The sequence below is a fragment of the Onthophagus taurus genome, chromosome 2, assembly GCF_036711975.1.
Source record: "Onthophagus taurus isolate NC chromosome 2, IU_Otau_3.0, whole genome shotgun sequence".
Taxonomy (NCBI): domain Eukaryota; kingdom Metazoa; phylum Arthropoda; class Insecta; order Coleoptera; family Scarabaeidae; genus Onthophagus; species Onthophagus taurus.
Genome location: NC_091967.1, coordinates 54,815 through 76,044, shown reverse-complemented (window position 1 = coordinate 76,044; position 21,230 = coordinate 54,815). Strand labels below are relative to the sequence as shown.

The 21,230-nt window shown below is 33.3% G+C and overlaps 4 protein-coding genes and 1 long non-coding RNA gene across 14 annotated transcripts in view; 1 reads left to right on the top strand and 4 right to left on the bottom strand.

Annotated features, from left to right (window-relative positions):
• Window positions 1–68: 68 nt before the first annotated feature.
• Window positions 69–1,097, bottom strand: LOC111415768 (Josephin domain containing). The gene is made up of 2 exons (XM_023047618.2): window positions 633–1,097; window positions 69–581 (listed from the first exon to the last, which is right to left on the bottom strand). The coding sequence occupies exons 1-2, from the start codon at window positions 875–877 to the stop codon at window positions 173–175; spliced, it is 654 nt and encodes a 217-aa protein (XP_022903386.1). The 5' UTR covers window positions 878–1,097; the 3' UTR covers window positions 69–172.
• Window positions 1,098–1,251: 154 nt separating this feature from the next.
• On the bottom strand, window positions 1,252–2,623 carry LOC111415767 (G-patch domain and KOW motifs-containing protein). Its single transcript, XM_023047617.2, has 4 exons — window positions 2,430–2,623; window positions 2,009–2,374; window positions 1,643–1,953; window positions 1,252–1,584 (listed from the first exon to the last, which is right to left on the bottom strand). Exons 1-4 carry the CDS (start codon window positions 2,558–2,560, stop codon window positions 1,292–1,294), a joined length of 1,101 nt encoding a protein of 366 aa, XP_022903385.1. The 5' UTR covers window positions 2,561–2,623; the 3' UTR covers window positions 1,252–1,291.
• Window positions 2,624–2,684: 61 nt separating this feature from the next.
• On the bottom strand, window positions 2,685–5,589 carry LOC111415765 (Excitatory amino acid transporter 2). 6 transcript variants are annotated; one of them, XM_071201535.1, is made up of 10 exons: window positions 5,507–5,589; window positions 5,114–5,257; window positions 4,654–4,827; window positions 4,248–4,596; window positions 4,150–4,192; window positions 3,797–3,894; window positions 3,168–3,743; window positions 2,983–3,117; window positions 2,822–2,927; window positions 2,685–2,769 (listed from the first exon to the last, which is right to left on the bottom strand). In XM_071201535.1, exons 3-10 carry the CDS (start codon window positions 4,808–4,810, stop codon window positions 2,719–2,721), a joined length of 1,515 nt encoding a protein of 504 aa, XP_071057636.1. In that variant the 5' UTR covers window positions 4,811–4,827; window positions 5,114–5,257; window positions 5,507–5,589; the 3' UTR covers window positions 2,685–2,718. The 6 variants fall into 6 exon arrangements, with proteins under 6 accessions (XP_071057636.1, XP_071057635.1, XP_071057637.1 ...); XM_071201534.1 differs by having other exon boundaries at window positions 5,114–5,326; window positions 5,507–5,576; XM_071201536.1 differs by lacking the exon at window positions 5,507–5,589 and adding an exon at window positions 5,314–5,466.
• A 626-nt stretch (window positions 5,590–6,215) lies between these two features.
• LOC111415755 (fibrous sheath CABYR-binding protein-like) overlaps window positions 6,216–21,230 on the top strand; it is a 56,687-nt gene continuing 41,672 nt past the window's right edge. For 2 of the 3 annotated variants that reach the window (XM_023047604.2, XM_023047602.2), the window contains exon 1: window positions 6,248–6,364. The gene's annotated coding sequence lies outside the window, so the exon portion shown is untranslated. Of the gene's footprint in view, window positions 6,365–21,230 lie in introns of all 3 variants that reach the window. The other variant, XM_071201533.1, reaches the window with a different exon arrangement.
• LOC139432768 (uncharacterized) lies at window positions 11,845–15,721 on the bottom strand. 3 transcript variants are annotated; one of them, XR_011642437.1, is made up of 3 exons: window positions 12,555–13,297; window positions 12,047–12,501; window positions 11,845–11,989 (listed from the first exon to the last, which is right to left on the bottom strand). It is a non-coding gene; the product is annotated as an uncharacterized lncRNA (long non-coding RNA). The 3 variants fall into 3 exon arrangements; XR_011642436.1 differs by having other exon boundaries at window positions 12,047–12,138; window positions 12,197–13,292; XR_011642435.1 differs by having other exon boundaries at window positions 12,047–15,721.

Below are 21,230 nucleotides of genomic sequence, written 5' to 3'. Positions count from 1 at the left end.
TCTTATTCACTAGTGTGTTCTAGGGTTTTCTATTATCAATAAATTTTGTAATATAAAAAAATTCTAACCTCAATTGATGATATTTATTTTTTTAATAAAAACACTTCAAAATTCACATAAAACATTAAAATTCACGATCACAGACACAAAACACTGAAAAAAAATCCCATTATCAGTTTAAACTATCACACAAAGGATTAATTGTAACATTAACCTCTTCACTGATAATATCTTTAATATCACCAAGTAAAACCACTTCCGATTGGCGATTATCATATAAAAAATTAAAGTCCTCGTTTAACCACAATTGGTTTCTTGCTATTTCTTCAGTAACAACCAAAAACAATTGTTTATCTTTGTGTTCTAATTCATCCTGTAAATATTCCATGACATTTTCATTGTTTCCGATAACTTCAGGTGTTTCCAACTTTGAATCTAAGTTGTAAAAATTTACGTTTATCCTTCGACATGTCACCCAATGTCTTCTTTTTAACGGTAATGTTATAAAACTCAACTTATAATCGCTGGGAACATTCAATATAAACCCAAAAATATTTTCCAATTTTAAGCAGGTAGGTTCTCTAAAAATAATATTTTTCTTTTCTTTTCATTTACACTTTGTCTACACTTACTTTCTTTTATCAAACCAAATGGCTTCGTAACCTCTAGATTGTAAAGCTTTCATCAAAACATTTATATCATAATTACCTAAACCCAATACAGATTTGTGTGGATTTATCCAAACATCGGGAGATAAGGAATAACAAATTTGGTCAAGTTCTTCTTTTGTAAACTCTCGAGATTGAAATAAATTGTTTAAAGCGTGCAAAGCGCATAATTCTCTAACTTGCTTTTCATGGTAAATAGACAGGGTCATTTTTTCTTCAATATTTCGTTAATCGTCCGGTAATTTAACTATTCTTTATGGTTAATTTTTCGTTTTATGATTGAATTTAATCATTCTTATATCTTGGTATGAAAAACGAGTAAGTGGGATGATGAAACGTCAAATTTTTAGGTTATTGTTAAGATTTCAAAAAATAATCTTCATTTAAATTTCGATAAAATGGTACATTTCGAAAAACTTTGGTAGATATTGTGTAGTTATTAACGCGGTTGTTTGAAACTAAAATATTATGTAAATTGGTTTAAAATAGTTCTAATTTTTTATTTATTGGGTTGGCAGCGAATTTGAATTCGAAAATGCGATTGAGTCATTTAAAATAGAGAAAAATTAAAATAACCCAAAAGAAAACTTGAATATTCTTTTTATTAATTCTAATTTTGTAAATTATCGTTTATAATGTTTCTTTTTAGATTTTTTCGTTTTCTTTTTATGCCTCTTCCTTCTTTCAGAATCACTAGATTCTGAATTATCATTTTTATGTCTTGATTTTGAGCGTTTCAAAGGTGAACGGCTTCTCGATCTTCTTTTATGGTCCTTTTTCTTGTTACTAGAATGTTTTCGTTTATAATCCGACGATTCTGAACTAGAACGACTCGATCTTCTGGATGAGGAGTCTTTTTTGTATATAATTGGATTATTATCATTTTTTGACTTGTACTCTTCGTATTGATCTAAATCTAAGTATCAAAAAAACATTATTTTTAATTTAGCACAATTAAGAAGTTTCATAATTACTTAAAATTTTTGAATACTTTTCATATTCTTGTTTTGTAACTGGGACGACTAAAAATTCATTTAATGATATAGTTTCTTTTGAAATAGTTAATTTAACGATTACTCTCGATGTTTCTTGGTCTAGACCTAAAACTTCACCATATTTTCCCTTAAAAGCACCTGCTATAATCTTTAAAAAGGCTCCCTTAACTATTTTTAATTCATTTCCATGATTATCAACACCTATTTTTGGTTTATTCTCTTGGACTATCTTGGTAGCACCTAATCCTAACCCTTTGGGCCGTAATTCAGGTTCTTGTAATTTAAGATTTCTGTAAAAAATAAAATTATTAATGTAAAACAAAATTGTTTTTTTTTATATCTTACTGAGTTACATTCTTCCCGACAGTCATTCCATCTTTCCAACCCATTCCCCTTAACATAGCCAAGCCAAAATCTTCGATTGGAACACTTTCGTAATCTTCCAATGTAGATTCTTTTTCTCCATTTAAAGGTAAATTATCTGCACTTATTGGAACTGAAGCTATTTTAGTTTCTTTTTGAGCCACATTTGTCCTCGCTTCAACAATAAGCTGTTTTGCGGCTAACTCATCCAAGGTTAATTCCGAATCTGGTTTTATTAAAATATTTTCTTCATGCTTTTTGTTTGCTGCTTTTTTAATGCGATCTAAAAGGTTTTTTGAATCCTCTTTAAGCGGAATTATTAAGGGAGTCACAATTTCTTCTTTTTCACTAAAAAATAAATTTAATTGTTAATACGCGTTATTAGGTTAGGTTTTTTACTTACCCAATAACTTTAATTGATTGACCTTCTAAACAGTCTATTAATTGTATATCGCTTTTTGGGGTTGGTATCGATTCGAAAACGGTTGGTTTTTTTATCGTTTTGTTAAATCCAAAAGAGATTTTCTTATTCATTGTGTTGTTTTAATGACAAATAGAAACATAACCTTATTTTTTGTTTAGAATGATTTTGACGTTGACCTAGGGAATTTCGTTATTTTCAGAAATGGGGGGAAATTTAAAAATAAATTTATTACAATTATTTATTTATTATATTTTATTCAAATAATTCTCTATAAATCATTTTTTAATATTTTCAAGCTTGCTTCATCGACGTACTCATCCTAAAAAATTATCATTAACATAACCTAATTATTAATATAAGTACCTATTTACTTGATAAGTAGTTTTAGATGATTTTAACTCATCTTTCGATAAATGCTCGACTATTGCAGCTGTATAACAATCCCCTAACATATTATTGGTGGTTCTAAATCGATCCCTAAAAAGGATGTTTTTAATTACCTACAATATTTTTAGAGCTTGAATTTGCATACACAATCCAATCTACAGCAAAAAGTAATGATACATCCTCATTTGGAGTATCAATTGATGATAACACCATTAAAAGAAGTACTAAAGCCGCGCTTGGTACCGAAGCCGAGGAAAAGGAAGCTGCTGTTGATGTAAAGCTACAGACATAATCATGAGTACATTGAAATTAAATTAATTTTCTTGTTACCAAACAGTAATTAATTCTCCAACACTCAATTGAATCCCATTCATTTGGGCAATAAAAACACTGGCTATAGCAATAAATAACGCAGTTCCATCCATGTTTATATTACACCCAATTGGTAGAACAAATCTTGTAACTCTCGGATCAATTTTTAAGTTGTTTTCCATTAATTTAAAGGTAACGGGTAAAGCAGCAGCTGTTGAAGCGGTTGCAAATGATGTGATCATCCCTTGAAACAATCCCAAATAAAATTTGAAAGGATTTTTTCGTATCACCAGGAAATAAATAGATTGAATCACAATTAATTGATAGAAAAAAACTCCAACGACAACGGTTATAATAAACCATGTTAAATTTGTTAAAACCAGCCCTAAATCGTGTACGGACAGAATTTTACCGGCTATAACGCTACAAATTCCCAATGGAGTAAAAAACATGACCAAATTCACCATTTTCATGACGACGTCGAAAATCGTTGTGAAAAAATGTATTAAAATTTTACTTTTTGCTCCTAAAGTACCAAGAATCGTGCCGAAAATTAAACAGAAAAACACGATTCCCATTGTATTAGTTCCAGATCTGCAACGTATAACAGTAACTTTGCAGCTTGTTTTAATATTCCACATTATTACCTATAACTGATTGTTCTTGTTATTATTTGAATTGAGTTAAATGAGTCATTTTTTGGGTCATAACGAAGTTGAGTTGTGTTTGTATAGGTTGTATGAGCCTAAAAACTGACAAATTAAATTTCGTGTTTTTTATAATAGAATGACTGTCTTTAACCCCTTAAACTTCTAACCCTAGAATACTTAACTCATAAAATACCGACATTTGTACAAGTCATTATGAAACTCGTATTTTTTTAACTTTTAAAATGCGTCTTAGCCACGTAAAATTGGCAAAAATTAAGACCTAGTTTATACTATGCATTCTAGGGTTGAAGCAGTTTGCTCATGTCATTGACAAATTAAAATGATCTTACTTGTTGGAATGTTGCTTGAAAAATATTCTCAGTAATTATATTTCTGAAAGAAAATAATTATACCTTCAAAAAATATTTTAATAAAAATCTGGTTTTACCTCCCTAAATCTAATAAAGCATCTAAAATCGAAGTTCCCTTACGATTTAGTCCCTTTTTCGGAATTTCATTTCCGAGCGTATCCTTTAAACCAGGATTGCCGGGATGAATCGAAACGGCTAAAAGGACTCCAAGCACGGCGTTAAAACCGGAAGTAACGAGAAAATACAACAAAGTCCTTACAGCGATTTTTCCATTTAAGCGAGCGTTTAAACTCGCACTTCCGGCTATTAAACTGGATATAATTAACGGTAAGATAATTAATTTTAATAATCGCATGAAGATTTCACCCGGATATTGAATTAAAATTATCGAATCGGATGATAAATTTAATCGTTTTAATAAAAAACCTGAAAGAAATTTTTTTAATTTATTAATAGATAATTTTTTTAATTAAAGATATTTACCCAAAATAACTCCAAAAATGACAGCTAAAACGGTCGATAATAATAGTATGTTTGTTTTAAACCATTTTTTTAAGTTTTCCGGTAGATTCTTTTGGTTATATGGCAAGTTTTCTTCTTCTATATCAATTTTAATTGGACTTTCTTCTTGTTCACTCATTTCTACGAAGAGATAATCTGGAAAAAACAAGAAAACATTAATTGAACAAAAAGAAGCGTCAAATTTGACGTTAAAAATGACAATTAAATAATTTTGACTTTATTTTAAAAAGAAAAGTGAAAAGTTATTACCAAAATGAAAATTTTCCATAACTCAACCGATGCAAACAAAACTAAATTAATATAGTAGAAAATCGTTAGAATAAAAAGCGGAAAATAGTTCAAAACTTTAAACTGAAACCATTTAAGTTTTGAAGTTAGTTTTGATAACATAAAGGAATCTTTAGAAATGTTAATCACTCACCGGAATTATTTCACCACCCACTGTGTAGTGAAAAAATACTGAAGAAAATGCTGTTGTTGAAATTTCTTTTTATATCTTGTTTTTTCGTTTGCCCTTGAACTTTATTTTTATTTTCTTAATAATCCACGAAAACGAATGTATCGACTAAAAAAAAATTTCATTTAAGAAATTGTTTGGTGTCTTTTCAATTCCCTTTGCACCTTCAATTATCGACTAATATGAAAACAAGAAATTTTTGCAAACGCTTTAAAACACGATTTTAATTTCGTTATAAATATGCTTAAATAACTGAGAGACCTCCGCAAGGTATTTTTATTTATACATTTTCATAATTAATCTTTTATAATTGGTTTTTGATACGATTGCCAAAATGTTAAGTCAAAAATAACTCACCTTTAATCTGGAAAGAAATACCTTTTTAAGGTTACTTATGGATAACGCTTGAAAAAAATACTGTAAATAACGGGTACGAAGATACTGCGTCTACTTTTAAATTGAAAATATGATTTAAATAGATTAATATGGATTAAAATAGATTGAATAGAATAAATAGAATAAATTGTTTAATGTTATTTAATGATAAAAAACGGTGTCGAACGGAGTTTAATCTTAAACGACATTTCCTTTTTAAAAAATCTCATTGAATTATTTTTTAAATTTGAATTTAATTCTGTCGTTGAAATTCGAGTTTTCCCTTGATAGATGGGGCAGTCGAGACAAAAATATTTATACAGTTTGTGTTGCCTATGCCAATTTGAAATTATTTATATTTAAACATGAGAAATTTATAGCGCACAATAGAAAGTAAAACAATTTATTTTTTCTTTAAATTATGTTTTTATTATGCCGAGTGCCAATCTCTAAGAATTAATTATGAATGAAAGATAGGCAACTCAATATACATCGTGGTTAAAATTAAATTATTTTCTAAATAACAATTTTATTTATTATAACAACTTAAAACTAATATTACTTACTTAAACAAATAAATAACTATTCAATAGCATTAATTATTATCACAAAAATTTACCACACCCAAAACTGGTAAGTATTTTTAAAGGTTGGCATTACCGAAGCGTCACCGATCAAACGAACCAATGGTGATTAGTGATTTTGCAGCCGCCCCCACCATCCGCCATCTTCATACTGAACTTGCGCGGTTTTAGTCCAACACAAAGTTGCATCGAATAGAACTACGTCTTTGTGTAAGTTACGTTTGTGTGTAGTTTTTAAAGGATTTTAGTGGTTTAAGTAAGTAAATCAATTAATTCTTGAATTATAATCCGTCGATCGCGTTTCATGGTAGTTAACCACGGCATTTTTACATTTCTCTGAGTGGTAATATCTGTGAAAATTTCCATACGAAAAGTAGGAATACCGGCTTTTTTGTTGATTTAGATTAATTTTTTTAAATAATTTCGTTTGAATCGTTAAAACAACGTAGTTTTCTTTACGTTATGAGATTAATTGATGCGATTAAAGTGATCTAAAAACCACATTTGTTTTACGTATAGATGCTCTTCTTTTTCGTTTTTTATAGATAACTATTTATTTCTTTGTTGTAAAAATTATAAAATTTTTATGAAAAAAATGTTCAAACATTAAATAGTTGATTTAAGAAGCACTTTGTATTTCAAATTACATCGGAAAAAATGATTTTAAAGCAATCCATTGATTTTGAGCTAGAATCTTAAAAATTAAGCTTTATTTGAAATTTTTAAGAATCGTGTTTTACAATAAATAATTCTCGAAAGTTGGATTATATATTTTTAAGCTCAAATGAAGTAATTTTTGTTTGCAAGAAGATACGCCCTGATGACATGTGTTGAAATAGGGGGTTACTGTACAGTTTGAACGACCCCAAAAACCGGCAGCTGGCTTTAGGGTAATAGTTAGGGTGGTTTCGGAGTCCCGCACAATTTTATTCTATTAATTTTATCTTTATATAATTTGCAAGGTATCAGATTTTTCGTATTTTCACCATTTCACATGATTTATAACCGTGCCTTACAAGAGCCAAAGTAACCTAACTTTTTGCGTTCTGTTGAAATCGACACGATGTTATTTTGGTATTTTAGTTACTTGATAGTTCAATCAGGTTTTTCACTTCCTAAGCTCTATCAATCGAGATTCGTGATGGAAATGTGAATTAGCATCAACCAGAAGTTATTTTTAGTGCAGGTTTTTTTTTTAAGTCTTCATATTTTCCTTTGTGTGTATAATTTTATGGTCAACTTTGGTAAGGAAACCTTTCCACTAGTCTATTTTCTTTTGTTATTTTGGAATGTACCTGCTTTTTTGTCCTATTGTTAATATTTTTATTGTAAAACTTTTAAATGGGGTATGTACAAGAATTTTTGGAAATCTTGAATATTTTTGCAAAGTCTTTAAAAGTATACAACAAATTTTGATTTAATTTTCTTTCTCGAGAACTATAAACACCAGAAAAATGAAATTTGGGGAATAAGTTTAGCATTTCTAGCTTATTTGTACTCCCAAAATTTTCCGCCATTTTTGAGGGGCGTAGCTCTCAAGGGGAATCGAAGTTGATCGTAGTTCATATAAGAAGGTACCCTTAAAATTTGCTAAAGAATCACCCCCTAAAGTTTAGGAACGCCATTCCCTATACAGGATGTCCCGTATCTTCCGCATCAAAGCATTATACGGTTGTAGGATACATTATTCTGAAGCGACCTTTCTAATAACATTTTTTCGAAATATTTATAATAACCGCACGGAAACTGTTTAAACGAACTGTTTTCGTCCAATAGATTTGCTATAGCCGTATAATGCTCTGATGCGGAAGATACGGGACACCTGTATGTGACTATACAGCGTGTTTTCTTTTTTGTATTAACATTTAATGTTCAAGCCGAGCAATGATAAACGGACAAGTTAGTTTGTTCATCCATAATGTTTATTTAATCTATACAGGTGTCTCAGCGAGACCGGTCATTAGACGTTTCTGGGGTTCTGGCGAAAATAAAAATTTGAGAATTCAGACTTAAGTATTATCAATTACGATCTCTTCGACTAAAATATTTTCAGGTTTCTTGCACTTCCGGTTATACCGGAAGTCGCCACCTACTTTATTTTTTTAAATGGAACACCCTGTATATTTTTACATATTTGGATTTGTCTGTTTTCAGGGTTTATAAATAACTTTACTTTTTGCAATTTGATACGGCCGTTCTTGAGTTATTCGAATTTTTCTAGAAAAATCTGCTCCAGCAGACATTTGTTCAAAAAATCAGAGAACACTCGATTTTTGGGATATCAATTTAGGATTCAGAATATGCTTAAACAACGTAATGGAGTATGTTTTGGTGCCGAGAACGGTTATCTAGAACGTTTGGTCACTTTACTATGGCATGTTAACTTTTCAAAATTTGGAAGTACCATAACATCATTTTTTTAAATGGCACCCCCCACATTTTATTACTTAGTCGTCTTTGGCGTCTCATTCTACATCTTTTATATCCCATATGTCCCATACCCAACATTAATAGTTTAGGAGATAATTAGGGTTTTTTGAAAAATGCACACATATCATATGAATATTTAGCCTAGTGTGCCATGAAAAACAAGCCTTCTCAATGAGTTCTTGTCAAAGACTCACTTGTTTACGTCACTTGATGCATGTGAGCTAATAATTATCTGTTATGTCCCTTAATATTAGTACTGAAATGAGTTAAAATCGATAACAATAACGAAAGTAATATTTACACAAATCAAGAAATTCTTAATTTATTTTTTATTCATAAAAAGCGCGACAAAGTTCGTAGTATGATTCCTAGATCTTCTTTGGCAGCTCGAATTGAGGTGTTGGGACTGGGCTCGAAATAAGCCAAGGCATTCACCTCTTCCGTTGCATTATCTACTACATTTTTTGGTCAGTTTAACACGTGATTAATTCGTCCAAAATGCAAAAAATTTGCTTCTATTCTTTTAAATTTATCTTTTGTCATCGGAGGTAAATGCGGATAATTTTCATTAAACATTCTGCAAGTTCTGCTAAGAACTTTGTCGCACTTTTCGTGCACAAAAAATAAATTATGGATTTCTTCATTTGTATAAACATTATTTACGTTATTAATATCCATTTTAACTGGTTTTAGACTCACAAGCATCAAACAACCTAAATTAGACTTTGACGTTTATCAATAAGTCATTAAACATTTGTTTTCCATGGCACACTAGGTTAATATCCATATGATATGTGAGCATTTTTCAAAAAACCCTAATTATTTCTCAAACTATTAATGTTAGGCATAGGACGAATGGAGTAGAAAAGATGTAAAATGAGACGCCGAAGACGATTAAGTAATAAAATATGGGGGGTGCCATTTAAAAAAATGAAGTTATGGTGCTTCCAAATTTCGAAAAGTTAACGTGTCATAGTAAAGTGACCAAACGATCTAGACAGCCGTTCTTGGCACCAAAACATACTCCATCATGTTGTTTAAGCATGTTCTGAATCCTAAATTGATATCTCAAAAATCGAGTGTTCTATGATTTTTTGAACAAATGTCCGCTGGAGCAGATTTTTCTAGAAAAATTCGATTAACTCGAGAACGGCCGAATCAAATTGCAAAAAGTAAAGTTATTCATAAACCTTGAAAACAGACAAATCCAAATATGTAAAAATATATAGGGTGATCCATTTAAAAAAATAAAGTAGGTGGCGACTTTCGGTATAACCAGAAGTGCTAGAAAACTGAAAATATTTTAGACGAAGAGAACGTAATTGATAATACTTAAGTTTGAATTCTGAATTTTTTATTTTGGCCAAAACCACAGAAATGTCTAATGACCTGTCTCGCTGACACACCTGTATATTATACCTAGTACATTTGCATTAATAACAATTCTAATCGATGAGTAACTCAATAAAATTTTAAAGTTTTTTTAATGACTAAGAAATTTAATTCTTAATGATTAAGGCATTTTAAATTACCTACTCTTTATAAACTGACTCACGTGGTGATTTTCTAATGCATTTCTTTTAACTAAAAATCTGAGAAATTTATGTGTTTTACGTGACCTTGAAAACGGTTGCTTCCTTAAAAAATTATTTGTATTCCATGGAATCTGACAGGAAGTGTAAAAAAAACTGGTGTGAAGTTATCCATAAATCCCAGCAATAAACTTAAAACATTAATAATTCCGTAACCAATACGATTTGGGTAACCAAATTTCACACACAGGTCACTCTTACCCTCAAGAACAGCTAACCACCCCCATTTGGTAAAAAAAAAATTTTTCAACCCTCACCCCCGAAAAAGGGATGTTTTCGCCCTGATGGGCACCTTCGAATTAAACGAAATTCTACCACATAATAGAACACACTTCTAAGTATTTTTATCAATTTTCAAAACACCGTAAGCCCTAACGGTTTTCGAGAAAAAAAATCAGTATTATAAACCGCGGATGGGACTTTAGGGGTGAATTTGACCCCGTTGGGCACCTTCAAAATTGATGAAATTTTAGGATGATTTAGAGGATGCCTTTAGCGATTGAAATCAACCATCCAAACACCGTAAGGTATAACGGTTTCCGAGAAAAAAAATGTGTTATTAGACACTATAGGTACAGAGCGCGGCGCGGACTTTGGGGGTGAATTTGACCCCGTTGGGCACCTCCAAAATTGACGAAATTTTAGGATGATTTAGAGGATGCCTTTAGCGATTGAAATCAACCATCCAAACACCGTAATGTATTACGGTTTCCGAGAAAAAAAAAGTGTTATTAGACACTATAGGTATACAGCGCGGCGCGGACTTTGGGGGTGAATTTGACCCCGTTGGGCACCTCCAAAATTGACGAAATTTTAGGATGATTTAGAGGATGCCTTTAGCAATTGATATCAACCATCCAAACACCGTAATGTATTACGGTTTCCGAGAAAAAAAATGTGTTATTAGACACTATAGGTATACAGCGCGGCGCGGACTTTGGGGGTGAATTTGACCCCGTTGGGCACCTCCAAAATTGACGAAATTTTAGGATGATTTAGAGGATGCCTTTAGCGATTGAAATCAACCATCCAAACACCGTAATGTATTACGGTTTCCGAGAAAAAAAATGTGTTATTAGACACTATAGGTATACAGCGCGGCGCGGACTTTGGGGGTGAATTTGACCCCGTTGGGCACCTCCAAAATTGACGAAATTTTAGGATGATTTAGAGGATGCCTTTAGCAATTGATATCAACCATCCAAACACCGTAATGTATTACGGTTTCCGAGAAAAAAAATGTGTTATTAGACACTATAGGTATACAGCGCGGCGCGGACTTTGGGGGTGAATTTGACCCCGTTGGGCACCTCCAAAATTGACGAAATTTTAGGATGATTTAGAGGATGCCTTTAGCGATTGAAATCAACCATCCAAACACCGTAATGTATTACGGTTTCCGAGAAAAAAAATGTGTTATTAGACACTATAGGTATACAGCGCGGCGCGGACTTTGGGGGTGAATTTGACCCCGTTGGGCACCTCCAAAATTGACGAAATTTTAGGATGATTTAGAGGATGCCTTTAGCGATTGAAATCAACCATCCAAACACCGTAATGTATTACGGTTTCCGAGAAAAAAAATGTGTTATTAGACACTATAGGTATACAGCGCGGCGCGGACTTTGGAGGTGAATTTGACCCCGTTGGGCACCTCCAAAATTGATGAAATTTTAGGATGATTTGGAGGGCGGACTTTTGATAGAAAAAAAACTTTTGATAGAGAAAGAAATTTATTATATTAATGGTCTGTTTTACTTATAATTAAATTGTGTAATGGATTGAGAATATGATTATAATTACTTGCTACCGCGTTCCAGACCGTTTCCAACCCTTGTTCATTTAAGTAAATGCCATCCCTGTGTAGAAATTTGTATTAAATACATAAGAAAAGAAACATTTTTACGTTTTGTTACCCTTCCATCATGGTTCTGTTAACAATTGCTTCAATGTCGGTACAATTGATTTGCTTTTCAGCACAAAACCGTCGAATGTAATGATTGATTTCCTATAAAGGCATGGAGAGTATTTATTTATAGCATGATAGAGAAGTTATAATATCTTACGTTCACAGACTCGAAGTTTTTGCAGGGAGGAATTGTGCAAATTTGTATTCCTTTAGGATTTAAGGAAAGAAGGAAGCGGAAGAGGTGAGAATATTGGGACTTCAGTTGCGATGGTGATGTTTTATGGAGTATATCTTTAGTTCTTATCATTATAACGATATGACGTTCAACAATATCTCCACAAAACCAAGGGTAACATGTTTTTGGAATACACTTTGCGCGCCGCAAAAGTTTTAGTATTGTTTGACCGCCTACTGCTAAGTCGAGGAAATATTTTCCGTTGCTTGACTGTTTTGGTTGTCGTCCTAAAATATATACCATTAGTAGGAATTAATTTCACATCTGTTAGAACAAATACTTTGTAGTTAGTTCTAGTACGTAGCATTCGGCAAAAATTACTATCGCCCAAAAACAGTAATTTCGTCGACATCTTCACTGGTCACTGGTTTTAACAAGAGATAACTAGAACAGCTGATCTCTGCAATAGCTGAGGAATCTTTATATATTATAAGTTTACTCCTCACCTTTCGGGCAAAATCTAAAAAATGTGTATGACGCTCTAAAACAACACCGAATAAGTCGGCAACTATTTTCCCGGAATGCACTTATAATGCAAAAAATATGGACATATTTTTTCCTTAATACCTGCGCCTTTTGTAACTGCACGTGGCGGAGTTCTTACCCTTTGCCAGTAACGACTAAAAGCCCATAAAACTACAAAATGCCTTTCTTAACAAAATTTATTTTTTCCATGAAATATTAAGAGTTTCGCAGTTTTCATAATCTATTAAAATCGCTAAAGGCACCTACTATCTGCTCTACATACGTGTACAATTTAATAACGAAATTGTTTCTCTGAAGCCGTGGTCGGTGTTTGGATGGTCGATTTAAATTGCTAAAGGCATCCTCTAAATCATCCTAAAATTTCATCAATTTTGGAGGTGCCCAACGGGGTCAAATTCACCCCCAAAGTCCGCGCCGCGCTGTGTACCTATAGTGTCTAATAACAAATTTTCTTTCTCGGAAACCGTTATACCTTACGGTGTTTGGATGGTCGATTTAAATCGCTAAAGGCATCCTCTAAATCATCCTAAAATTTCGTCAATTTTGGAGGTGCCCAACGGGGTCAAATTCACCCCCAAAGTCCGCGCCGCGATCTGTACCTATAGTGTCTAATAACACATTTTTTTTCTCGGAAACCGTAATACCTTACGGTGTTTGGATGGTTGATTTCAATCGCTAAAGGCATCCTCTAAATCATCCTAAAATTTTATCAATTTTGGAGGTGCCCAACGGGGTCAAATTCACCCCCAAAGTCCGCGCCGCGATCTGTACCTATAGTGTCTAATAACACATTTTTTTTCTCGGAAACCGTAATACCTTACGGTGTTTGGATGGTTGATTTCAATCGCTAAAGGCATCCTCTAAATCATCCTAAAATTTCGTCAATTTTGGAGGTGCCCAACGGGGTCAAATTCACCCCCAAAGTCCGCGCCGCGCCGCGCTGTATACCTATAGTGTCTAATAACACTTTTTTTTTCTCGGAAACCGTAATACATTACGGTGTTTGGATGGTTGATTTCAATCGCTAAAGGCATCCTCTAAATCATCCTAAAATTTCATCAATTTTGGAGGTGCCCAACGGGGTCAAATTCACCCCCAAAGTCCGCGCCGCGATCTGTACCTATAGTGTCTAATAACACATTTTTTTTCTCGGAAACCGTAATACCTTACGGTGTTTGGATGGTTGATTTCAATCGCTAAAGGCATCCTCTAAATCATCCTAAAATTTCATCAATTTTGGAGGTGCCCAACGGGGTCAAATTCACCCCCAAAGTCCGCGCCGCGCTGTATACCTATAGTGTCTAATAACACATTTTTTTTCTCGGAAACCGTGATACATTACGGTGTTTGGATGGTTGATATCAATTGCTAAAGGCATCCTCTAAATCATCCTAAAATTTCGTCAATTTTGGAGGTGCCCAACGGGGTCAAATTCACCCCCAAAGTCCGCGCCGCGCTGTATACCTATAGTGTCTAATAACACATTTTTTTTCTCGGAAACCGTAATACATTACGGTGTTTGGATGGTTGATTTCAATCGCTAAAGGCATCCTCTAAATCATCCTAAAATTTCGTCAATTTTGGAGGTGCCCAACGGGGTCAAATTCACCCCCAAAGTCCGCGCCGCGCTGTATACCTATAGTGTCTAATAACACTTTTTTTTTCTCGGAAACCGTAATACATTACGGTGTTTGGATGGTTGATTTCAATCGCTAAAGGCATCCTCTAAATCATCCTAAAATTTCGTCAATTTTGGAGGTGCCCAACGGGGTCAAATTCACCCCCAAAGTCCGCGCCGCGCTGTATACCTATAGTGTCTAATAACACATTTTTTTTCTCGGAAACCGTAATACATTACGGTGTTTGGATGGTTGATTTCAATCGCTAAAGGCATCCTCTAAATCATCCTAAAATTTCGTCAATTTTGGAGGTGCCCAACGGGGTCAAATTCACCCCCAAAGTCCGCGCCGCGCTGTATACCTATAGTGTCTAATAACACATTTTTTTTCTCGGAAACCGTAATACATTACGGTGTTTGGATGGTTGATTTCAATCGCTAAAGGCATCCTCTAAATCATCCTAAAATTTCGTCAATTTTGGAGGTGCCCAACGGGGTCAAATTCACCCCCAAAGTCCGCGCCGCGCTGTATACCTATAGTGTCTAATAACACTTTTTTTTTCTCGGAAACCGTAATACATTACGGTGTTTGGATGGTTGATTTCAATCGCTAAAGGCATCCTCTAAATCATCCTAAAATTTCGTCAATTTTGGAGGTGCCCAACGGGGTCAAATTCACCCCCAAAGTCCGCGCCGCGCTGTATACCTATAGTGTCTAATAACACATTTTTTTTCTCGGAAACCGTAATACATTACGGTGTTTGGATGGTTGATTTCAATCGCTAAAGGCATCCTCTAAATCATCCTAAAATTTCGTCAATTTTGGAGGTGCCCAACGGGGTCAAATTCACCCCCAAAGTCCGCGCCGCGCTGTATACCTATAGTGTCTAATAACACTTTTTTTTTCTCGGAAACCGTAATACATTACGGTGTTTGGATGGTTGATTTCAATCGCTAAAGGCATCCTCTAAATCATCCTAAAATTTCGTCAATTTTGGAGGTGCCCAACGGGGTCAAATTCACCCCCAAAGTCCGCGCCGCGCTCTGTACCTATAGTGTCTAATAACACATTTTTTTTCTCGGAAACCGTTATACCTTACGGTGTTTGGATGGTTGACTTCAATCGCTAAAGGCATCCTCTAAATCATCCTAAAATTTCATCAATTTTGAAGGTGCCCAACGGGGTCAAATTCACCCCTAAAGTCCCATCCGCGGTTTATAATACTGATTTTTTTTCTCGAAAACCGTTAGGGCTTACGGTGTTTTGAAAATTGATAAAAATACTTAGAAGTGTGTTCTATTATGTGGTAGAATTTCGTTTAATTCGAAGGTGCCCATCAGGGCGAAAACATCCCTTTTTCGGGGGTGAGGGTTGAAAAATTTTTTTTTTACCAAATGGGGGTGGTTAGCTGTTCTTGAGGGTAAGAGTGACCTGTGTGTGAAATTTGGTTACCCAAATCGTATTGGTTACGGAATTATTAATGTTTTAAGTTTATTGCTGGGATTTATGGATAACTTCACACCAGTTAAAAAAATCATTTTAGGTATTACCAATATAACAAAACGTGATTTGAACGGTAGTGAACGTTTTTACGTTTTCATGCCAGAAAATAAACACAAACTTTTGTTTAAATATTAAAAATGCTGTAGTTACGATTATTCTTACACAAAGGAATTCCTTTCTGGTCCTACGTCCATAAATTCGAATAAATATTCCACACCTACTAAATATGCGGATGAAAAAAGACGGGTGGTCCCCTTAGCTAAGAGTTCCGTATAAAATTATAAACCCTCTACCTGAGAGGGTGTTAAAATAAATTCTCAAAAAAATATATGTATATAAAAACAAATTTTAAATGATTCATAGAACAAAAATATTGTTTATAATTGAAGCAGGAATTTCATTTAGGCTGTTATAATTCAACGCAAATATAAAACTGAAAGTGTAACGGGTCGCATCCCTTTTCCTTTCAATTTAAAACATGTAAGTTAAAATTATTTTAATGATAAAAAATTCTTTATTACCAGTTAAATTAAATTAGCATTAGTAGAAAAAAATTGTATTGTGGTTTTGTTGTCGGTGCTGTTCCTTTGTGTAATTCGAAGCCGTGTCAATCGTCGAAGCTATTGCCATCTCAAGATAGAGTTGAGTCTTAAATGTCACCGCTCTATTAATAATATAATTGTACGGGTGAAATTCTATAAGTGACTGAGAGACTACAAGTTAACCCAACTGACGAAGACGACGACATCGCGTATACACTTACATCCACTCAACAAAAGCGAACAAGAAGAATCACCTTTTAAATCTAATACTATCTTAAGAAATTTTGCAATTGAGTAATTTGAATCCAAGATATCGTTAATTTTGTCGTAATTAAATATTGATCGAACGTTATCGGATTATTATGAAAGTGTTTAATTATTACCTTTTACGAAATGTTTACCAATTGATTTTTATTTGTTAATATTATGAAAAAAATATATGTATAGAAATGAGTTATGTAAGTGGAATTTTATATTATAATATCGTTCCCGGAAATTCCAAGAGCGCATCAAAACAAAATGAAATCCACATATTTTTATTTCATGTGATAAACGACTTTGTTCTATTTTATCTACCTAACGCCCACATAAACGGAGGAAATGTCTTCCTCGTTATAGATTAAAAAAAAAAAGTAACCGCTAATTATAGAATACATTTTCAAATAAGAAAGAGAGTATTTTATTTTCATCATACAATTCATTTGTTGTTGGCTAATTAAAAGGTTTCTATACAATGTTAACGTATACTCAAGAGCCGAAGCAGCTAGGCTGCCGAGGCAGTGACTCAAGTATTAGTATGGAATTAGTAAAGGTGTCTTATTAACATATTATTAAAAACCCGTGGCAATGAAGGAAGTGTTGCATAATAATAAGTAAAGGATTCTTTTTGTTACTGTGGTATTAGAATCCGAAGCTGCTAACTCTAGCTACTCAGCAGAAAATCTTGGACATTATTTGCTTCCATTATTTTTTAAATAATCCGATTCCCAGAAGGATTTTTGACGAATCTTCAGTGTTTGACCTGTTAAAGATTTTTTAATGTCAGTGTTTGACCGAGTCATATTATTTTTCTTGCAGATCCCTCTGCCTTTACATAAAATGATCAAAATATGATCAAATACACATCTGATTCATTTAAAGTTACTTACCCTACCTATAAAATATAACATCATATAGTAATATTTTTTAAAAATTAAAAAGGAAAACTGTATTTCGTATTTAGTTTTTTTTAGATATTCCTTGGATCCTTATTTTTTACATTTTTTTTACAAAAACGGTCAATTACTGGCGTTTTACCCTACGACTTTATTTTTGTATTGTTAACGGCGTTCTGTCCAAATCGTTTCTTAGTTTGAGTTTAGAATGGCCCTTGCAATTAAACAGACCGAGCAATCGCATTTGTTTTCCTAATATATACAGGTGTCCCACCTAAGTTGCCTCGGTCCATAGCCGAATTATGATTGAGTTTTTCAAAAAATGTTTCAAATAAAAGTTGAATTGGATCATATTGTACATATTTTAAAATTAGTTTCAGTAATGGCGGACTTCCGCTTCTACCGGAAATGGATATCAACTTTGTTATTTTAAATGGAACATCCTGTATATTATTGCATTTTTGGATTCCTCGTGAAATTTTAATGGTACTTTGTTAAGGATAGCTTAGGTGTAACTGGTATCGTTTTTGAATTATATGACGATTTTAGAAAAATATGACATTTGCAGCGTCTTATAAATTTGGCAATATTGCCGAAACTGTGAAAGCTAGAAAGATTTGGTTTTCTGTTTTGTATTAACAATAAAAGAGCACACGTTTGCTAATAGAAAATTATGCATTTATATTACGGAGTTCTTAAGTAGGGATCTGTAATTTTCGAACTTTTTAATCATGGATAACTTAATTTTTTTAAATGGAACAATATACCAGTTTTTGCATAACTGGATGTAAAATTTAATTTCCTTTCAGTTTTATGCAGGTATCATGGTGTCTATCTTCAACGGTTTTGGAGATATTCTCGATTTTTCAGTTTTTAACGATAGATACTTATTTCGCAGCGCCGCGCCGGTCACCTTCCCCTCGCATTTTACCAGGCTTGGGACTGGCAGAAATATTACTGGCATGCTTAAAAAGTGGCCAACAAAACACAACAAGACCACTGGAAACAAAACACAAATAAAGAAACACTATTGCATCAAATGTTCAAAATGTTGTCCGTTTTGTTCACTACATAATAGAAATCGTTTTTGTAAGGAGTTTTGAACATTTCTGAGCATTTCTGGTGTGATTTCTTGAAAAGCTCTTACAATACGTTGACGCATATCGTCAGGAGTAGTTGGTGATGTCTCATAAACCTTGCTTTTAATGAAACCCCATAAAAAGAAATCGCAAGAGGTAAGATCTGGCGATCTCGGAGGCCATCTAACAGCAGTCCGGAAAGGACACATCCAAATACCGACGTACTTGGGCGGTATTGTGCGGTGGAGCACCATCGTGTTGGAACCACATCCACTGACGAATAGCTAGTGGAATATTTTCCAACAGAACGCCCAAACTATTTTCTAAAAATTCTAAATAAATCCTACCCGTCAAACGTTGATTATGAAAGAAAGGGCCTATGATATGCGTTCCAATGATACCTGCCCACACGTTCACTGTACTGGCTATGCGTTGCAAGGAATCGATGGGGGTTTGTTGTATCTTAATAATGACAATTATGACGATTCACAAACCCATTTTTGTGAAAGGTAGCTTCATCCGAAAACATCACCTGTCCGAAAAAATTCGCATCAAGATTAGTTCTTTCAATTACCCACTGACAGAATAACAGCCTGCTTTCGAAATCGCCTTCAGTAATTTCCTGGTGCAACTGGATTCGATACGGATGATAATTATGTTTTCTTAAAATCCTGTGTACCGAAGATTTACTGATGTTTGTCCTCCTACTTATTTCACGCACACTAGATTCTGCATTTTCTTGCACAGCTAACAATACGTGCAACTGGTTTTCATCCGTAAGTACGGAGTTATTACGGTTGCGCTTAGTACGTTTTACGGATCCAGTATTTGTAAATCTTTCCAGTAAGGACAGAAATGCCCTCCTATTTGGATGCCTCCTATCTGAATATTGTTGTGCGTAAACTCTTGACGTTAACAAAGCGTTTTTGTTACATTCGCCGAGGACTAAAACCATATCGACTAATTCTTTCCGCGTAAGTGACATTCTTAATTATTATGATAACAAATAATACTTTGAAAACCAGTTCGAATGCGTAGAACACTAATGACAGTTCTAATGCGTGGAACAGTAATGACAGTTTACCTAATTTGTTTTCCAAGCCTACTTCAATTTTTAATAGTATTGCAAAGCGTCAACCACCTTCCATTTTACCAGTCCTAAGCCTACTTCGCAATACATATCTATCGTAAAAAACTGAAAAATCGGGAATATATCCAAAACCGTTGAAGATAGACACCATGATACCTGTATAAAACTGAAAGGAAATTAAATTTTACATCCAGTTATGCAAAAATTTGTATATTGTTCCATTTAAAAAAAATAAGTTATCCATGATTAAAAAGTTCGAAAATTACAGATCCCTACTTAAGAATCCCGTAATATAAATGCATAATTTTCTATTAGCAAACGTGTGTTCTTTTATTGTTCATCCAAAACAGAAAACCAAATCTTTCTAGCTTTCACAGTTTCGGCAATATTACCAAATTTATAAGACGCTGCAAATGCCATTTTTTTCGAAAATCGTCATATAATTCAAAAACGATACCAGTTAGACCTAAGGTATCCTTAACAAAGTACCATTGAAATTTCCCAAAGAATCCAAAAATGCAATAATATACAGGATGTTACATTTAAAATAGCAAAGTTGATATCCATTTCCGGTAGAAGCGGAATTCCGCCATTACTGAAACTAATTTTACAATATGTACAATATGGTTCGATTCAACTTTTATCTGAAACATTTTTCGAAAAACTCAATCATAATTCGGCTATGGACCGAGGCAACTTAGGTGGACACCCTGTATATGCTTGTTGTCCAATTTATTTATTTTTTATAAATAATTTTGGAGTATATAAAAATAGTTAGTTGGTGTACGAGATTAACGGTTACAAAAGTTCCTGTGATTTTTTAGTTAATTCTAAGTAGAGCACTTTAAAGATCTGGTCTTATATGATCTTAGTGGTCTTTAAAACGGAAGATCTATGACATAACATTAGTGATGTTACGGATGTGAGTTTAGCTGATGCGGATGCGGAACCGGATTTTTTAATTCTAATTTTGTGGATGCGGAGTTATTGAAAAAAGTTACGTACTAAAATTTTTATGAAAATAATATTTCTATTGTAATTAATAGTAATTAGTAAATTATTAATTGGTAATTAGTAATTATTTATTGTAACGGAGCTCCGTTAAAATATCCTCAAAACAATGCGGATTATCCGCAGTTGCGGATGCGGATATCCGTTACATCACTAAATAACATATAATCGAAAGTGTGAACAGACAATTTTAATTTTATAATCAGAGGAAGTCGACAACAACAATAATAATATTTGGTTGGGCGCCAAGGCGGACGTGTTTAGATTATTTAAACAATCCCATTGTTCCATCAAACACAATGAAAATTATTTTATAAAATATGTCGACAAACTCTTTTAATAATTTATATATTTTCCTATTACAAGATTAAATCGGAAACAGATAATAAAAGTTATATAGAAAACCGCAGTAAGAAGCTTTCTATTTGTTTTTTAAAAATTTGAAAAATAATCATTTTTATGGTGATTTTAA

Excerpts from the sequence above, each read along its gene's own strand:
- LOC111415768 (XM_023047618.2), bottom strand. The coding sequence starts at position 877 with ATGACCCTGTCTATTTACCATGAAAAGCAAGTTAGAGAATTATGCGCT. Across the intron at positions 582-632 it reads ATTTGGTTTGATAAAAGAAA|AGAACCTACCTGCTTAAAAT; the intron begins GTAAGTGTAGAC and ends TATTATTTTTAG.
- LOC111415767 (XM_023047617.2), bottom strand. The coding sequence starts at position 2,560 with ATGAATAAGAAAATCTCTTTTGGATTTAACAAAACGATAAAAAAACCA. Across the intron at positions 2,375-2,429 it reads CAATCAATTAAAGTTATTGG|TGAAAAAGAAGAAATTGTGA; the intron begins GTAAGTAAAAAA and ends TTTATTTTTTAG. Across the intron at positions 1,954-2,008 it reads GTCGGGAAGAATGTAACTCA|AAATCTTAAATTACAAGAAC; the intron begins GTAAGATATAAA and ends TATTTTTTACAG.
- LOC111415765 (XM_023047614.2), bottom strand. Across the intron at positions 3,744-3,796 it reads ACAAGAACAATCAGTTATAG|ATCTGGAACTAATACAATGG; the intron begins GTAATAATGTGG and ends TATACGTTGCAG. Across the intron at positions 2,928-2,982 it reads TTTGCTGTAGATTGGATTGT|GGATCGATTTAGAACCACCA; the intron begins GTATGCAAATTC and ends CATCCTTTTTAG.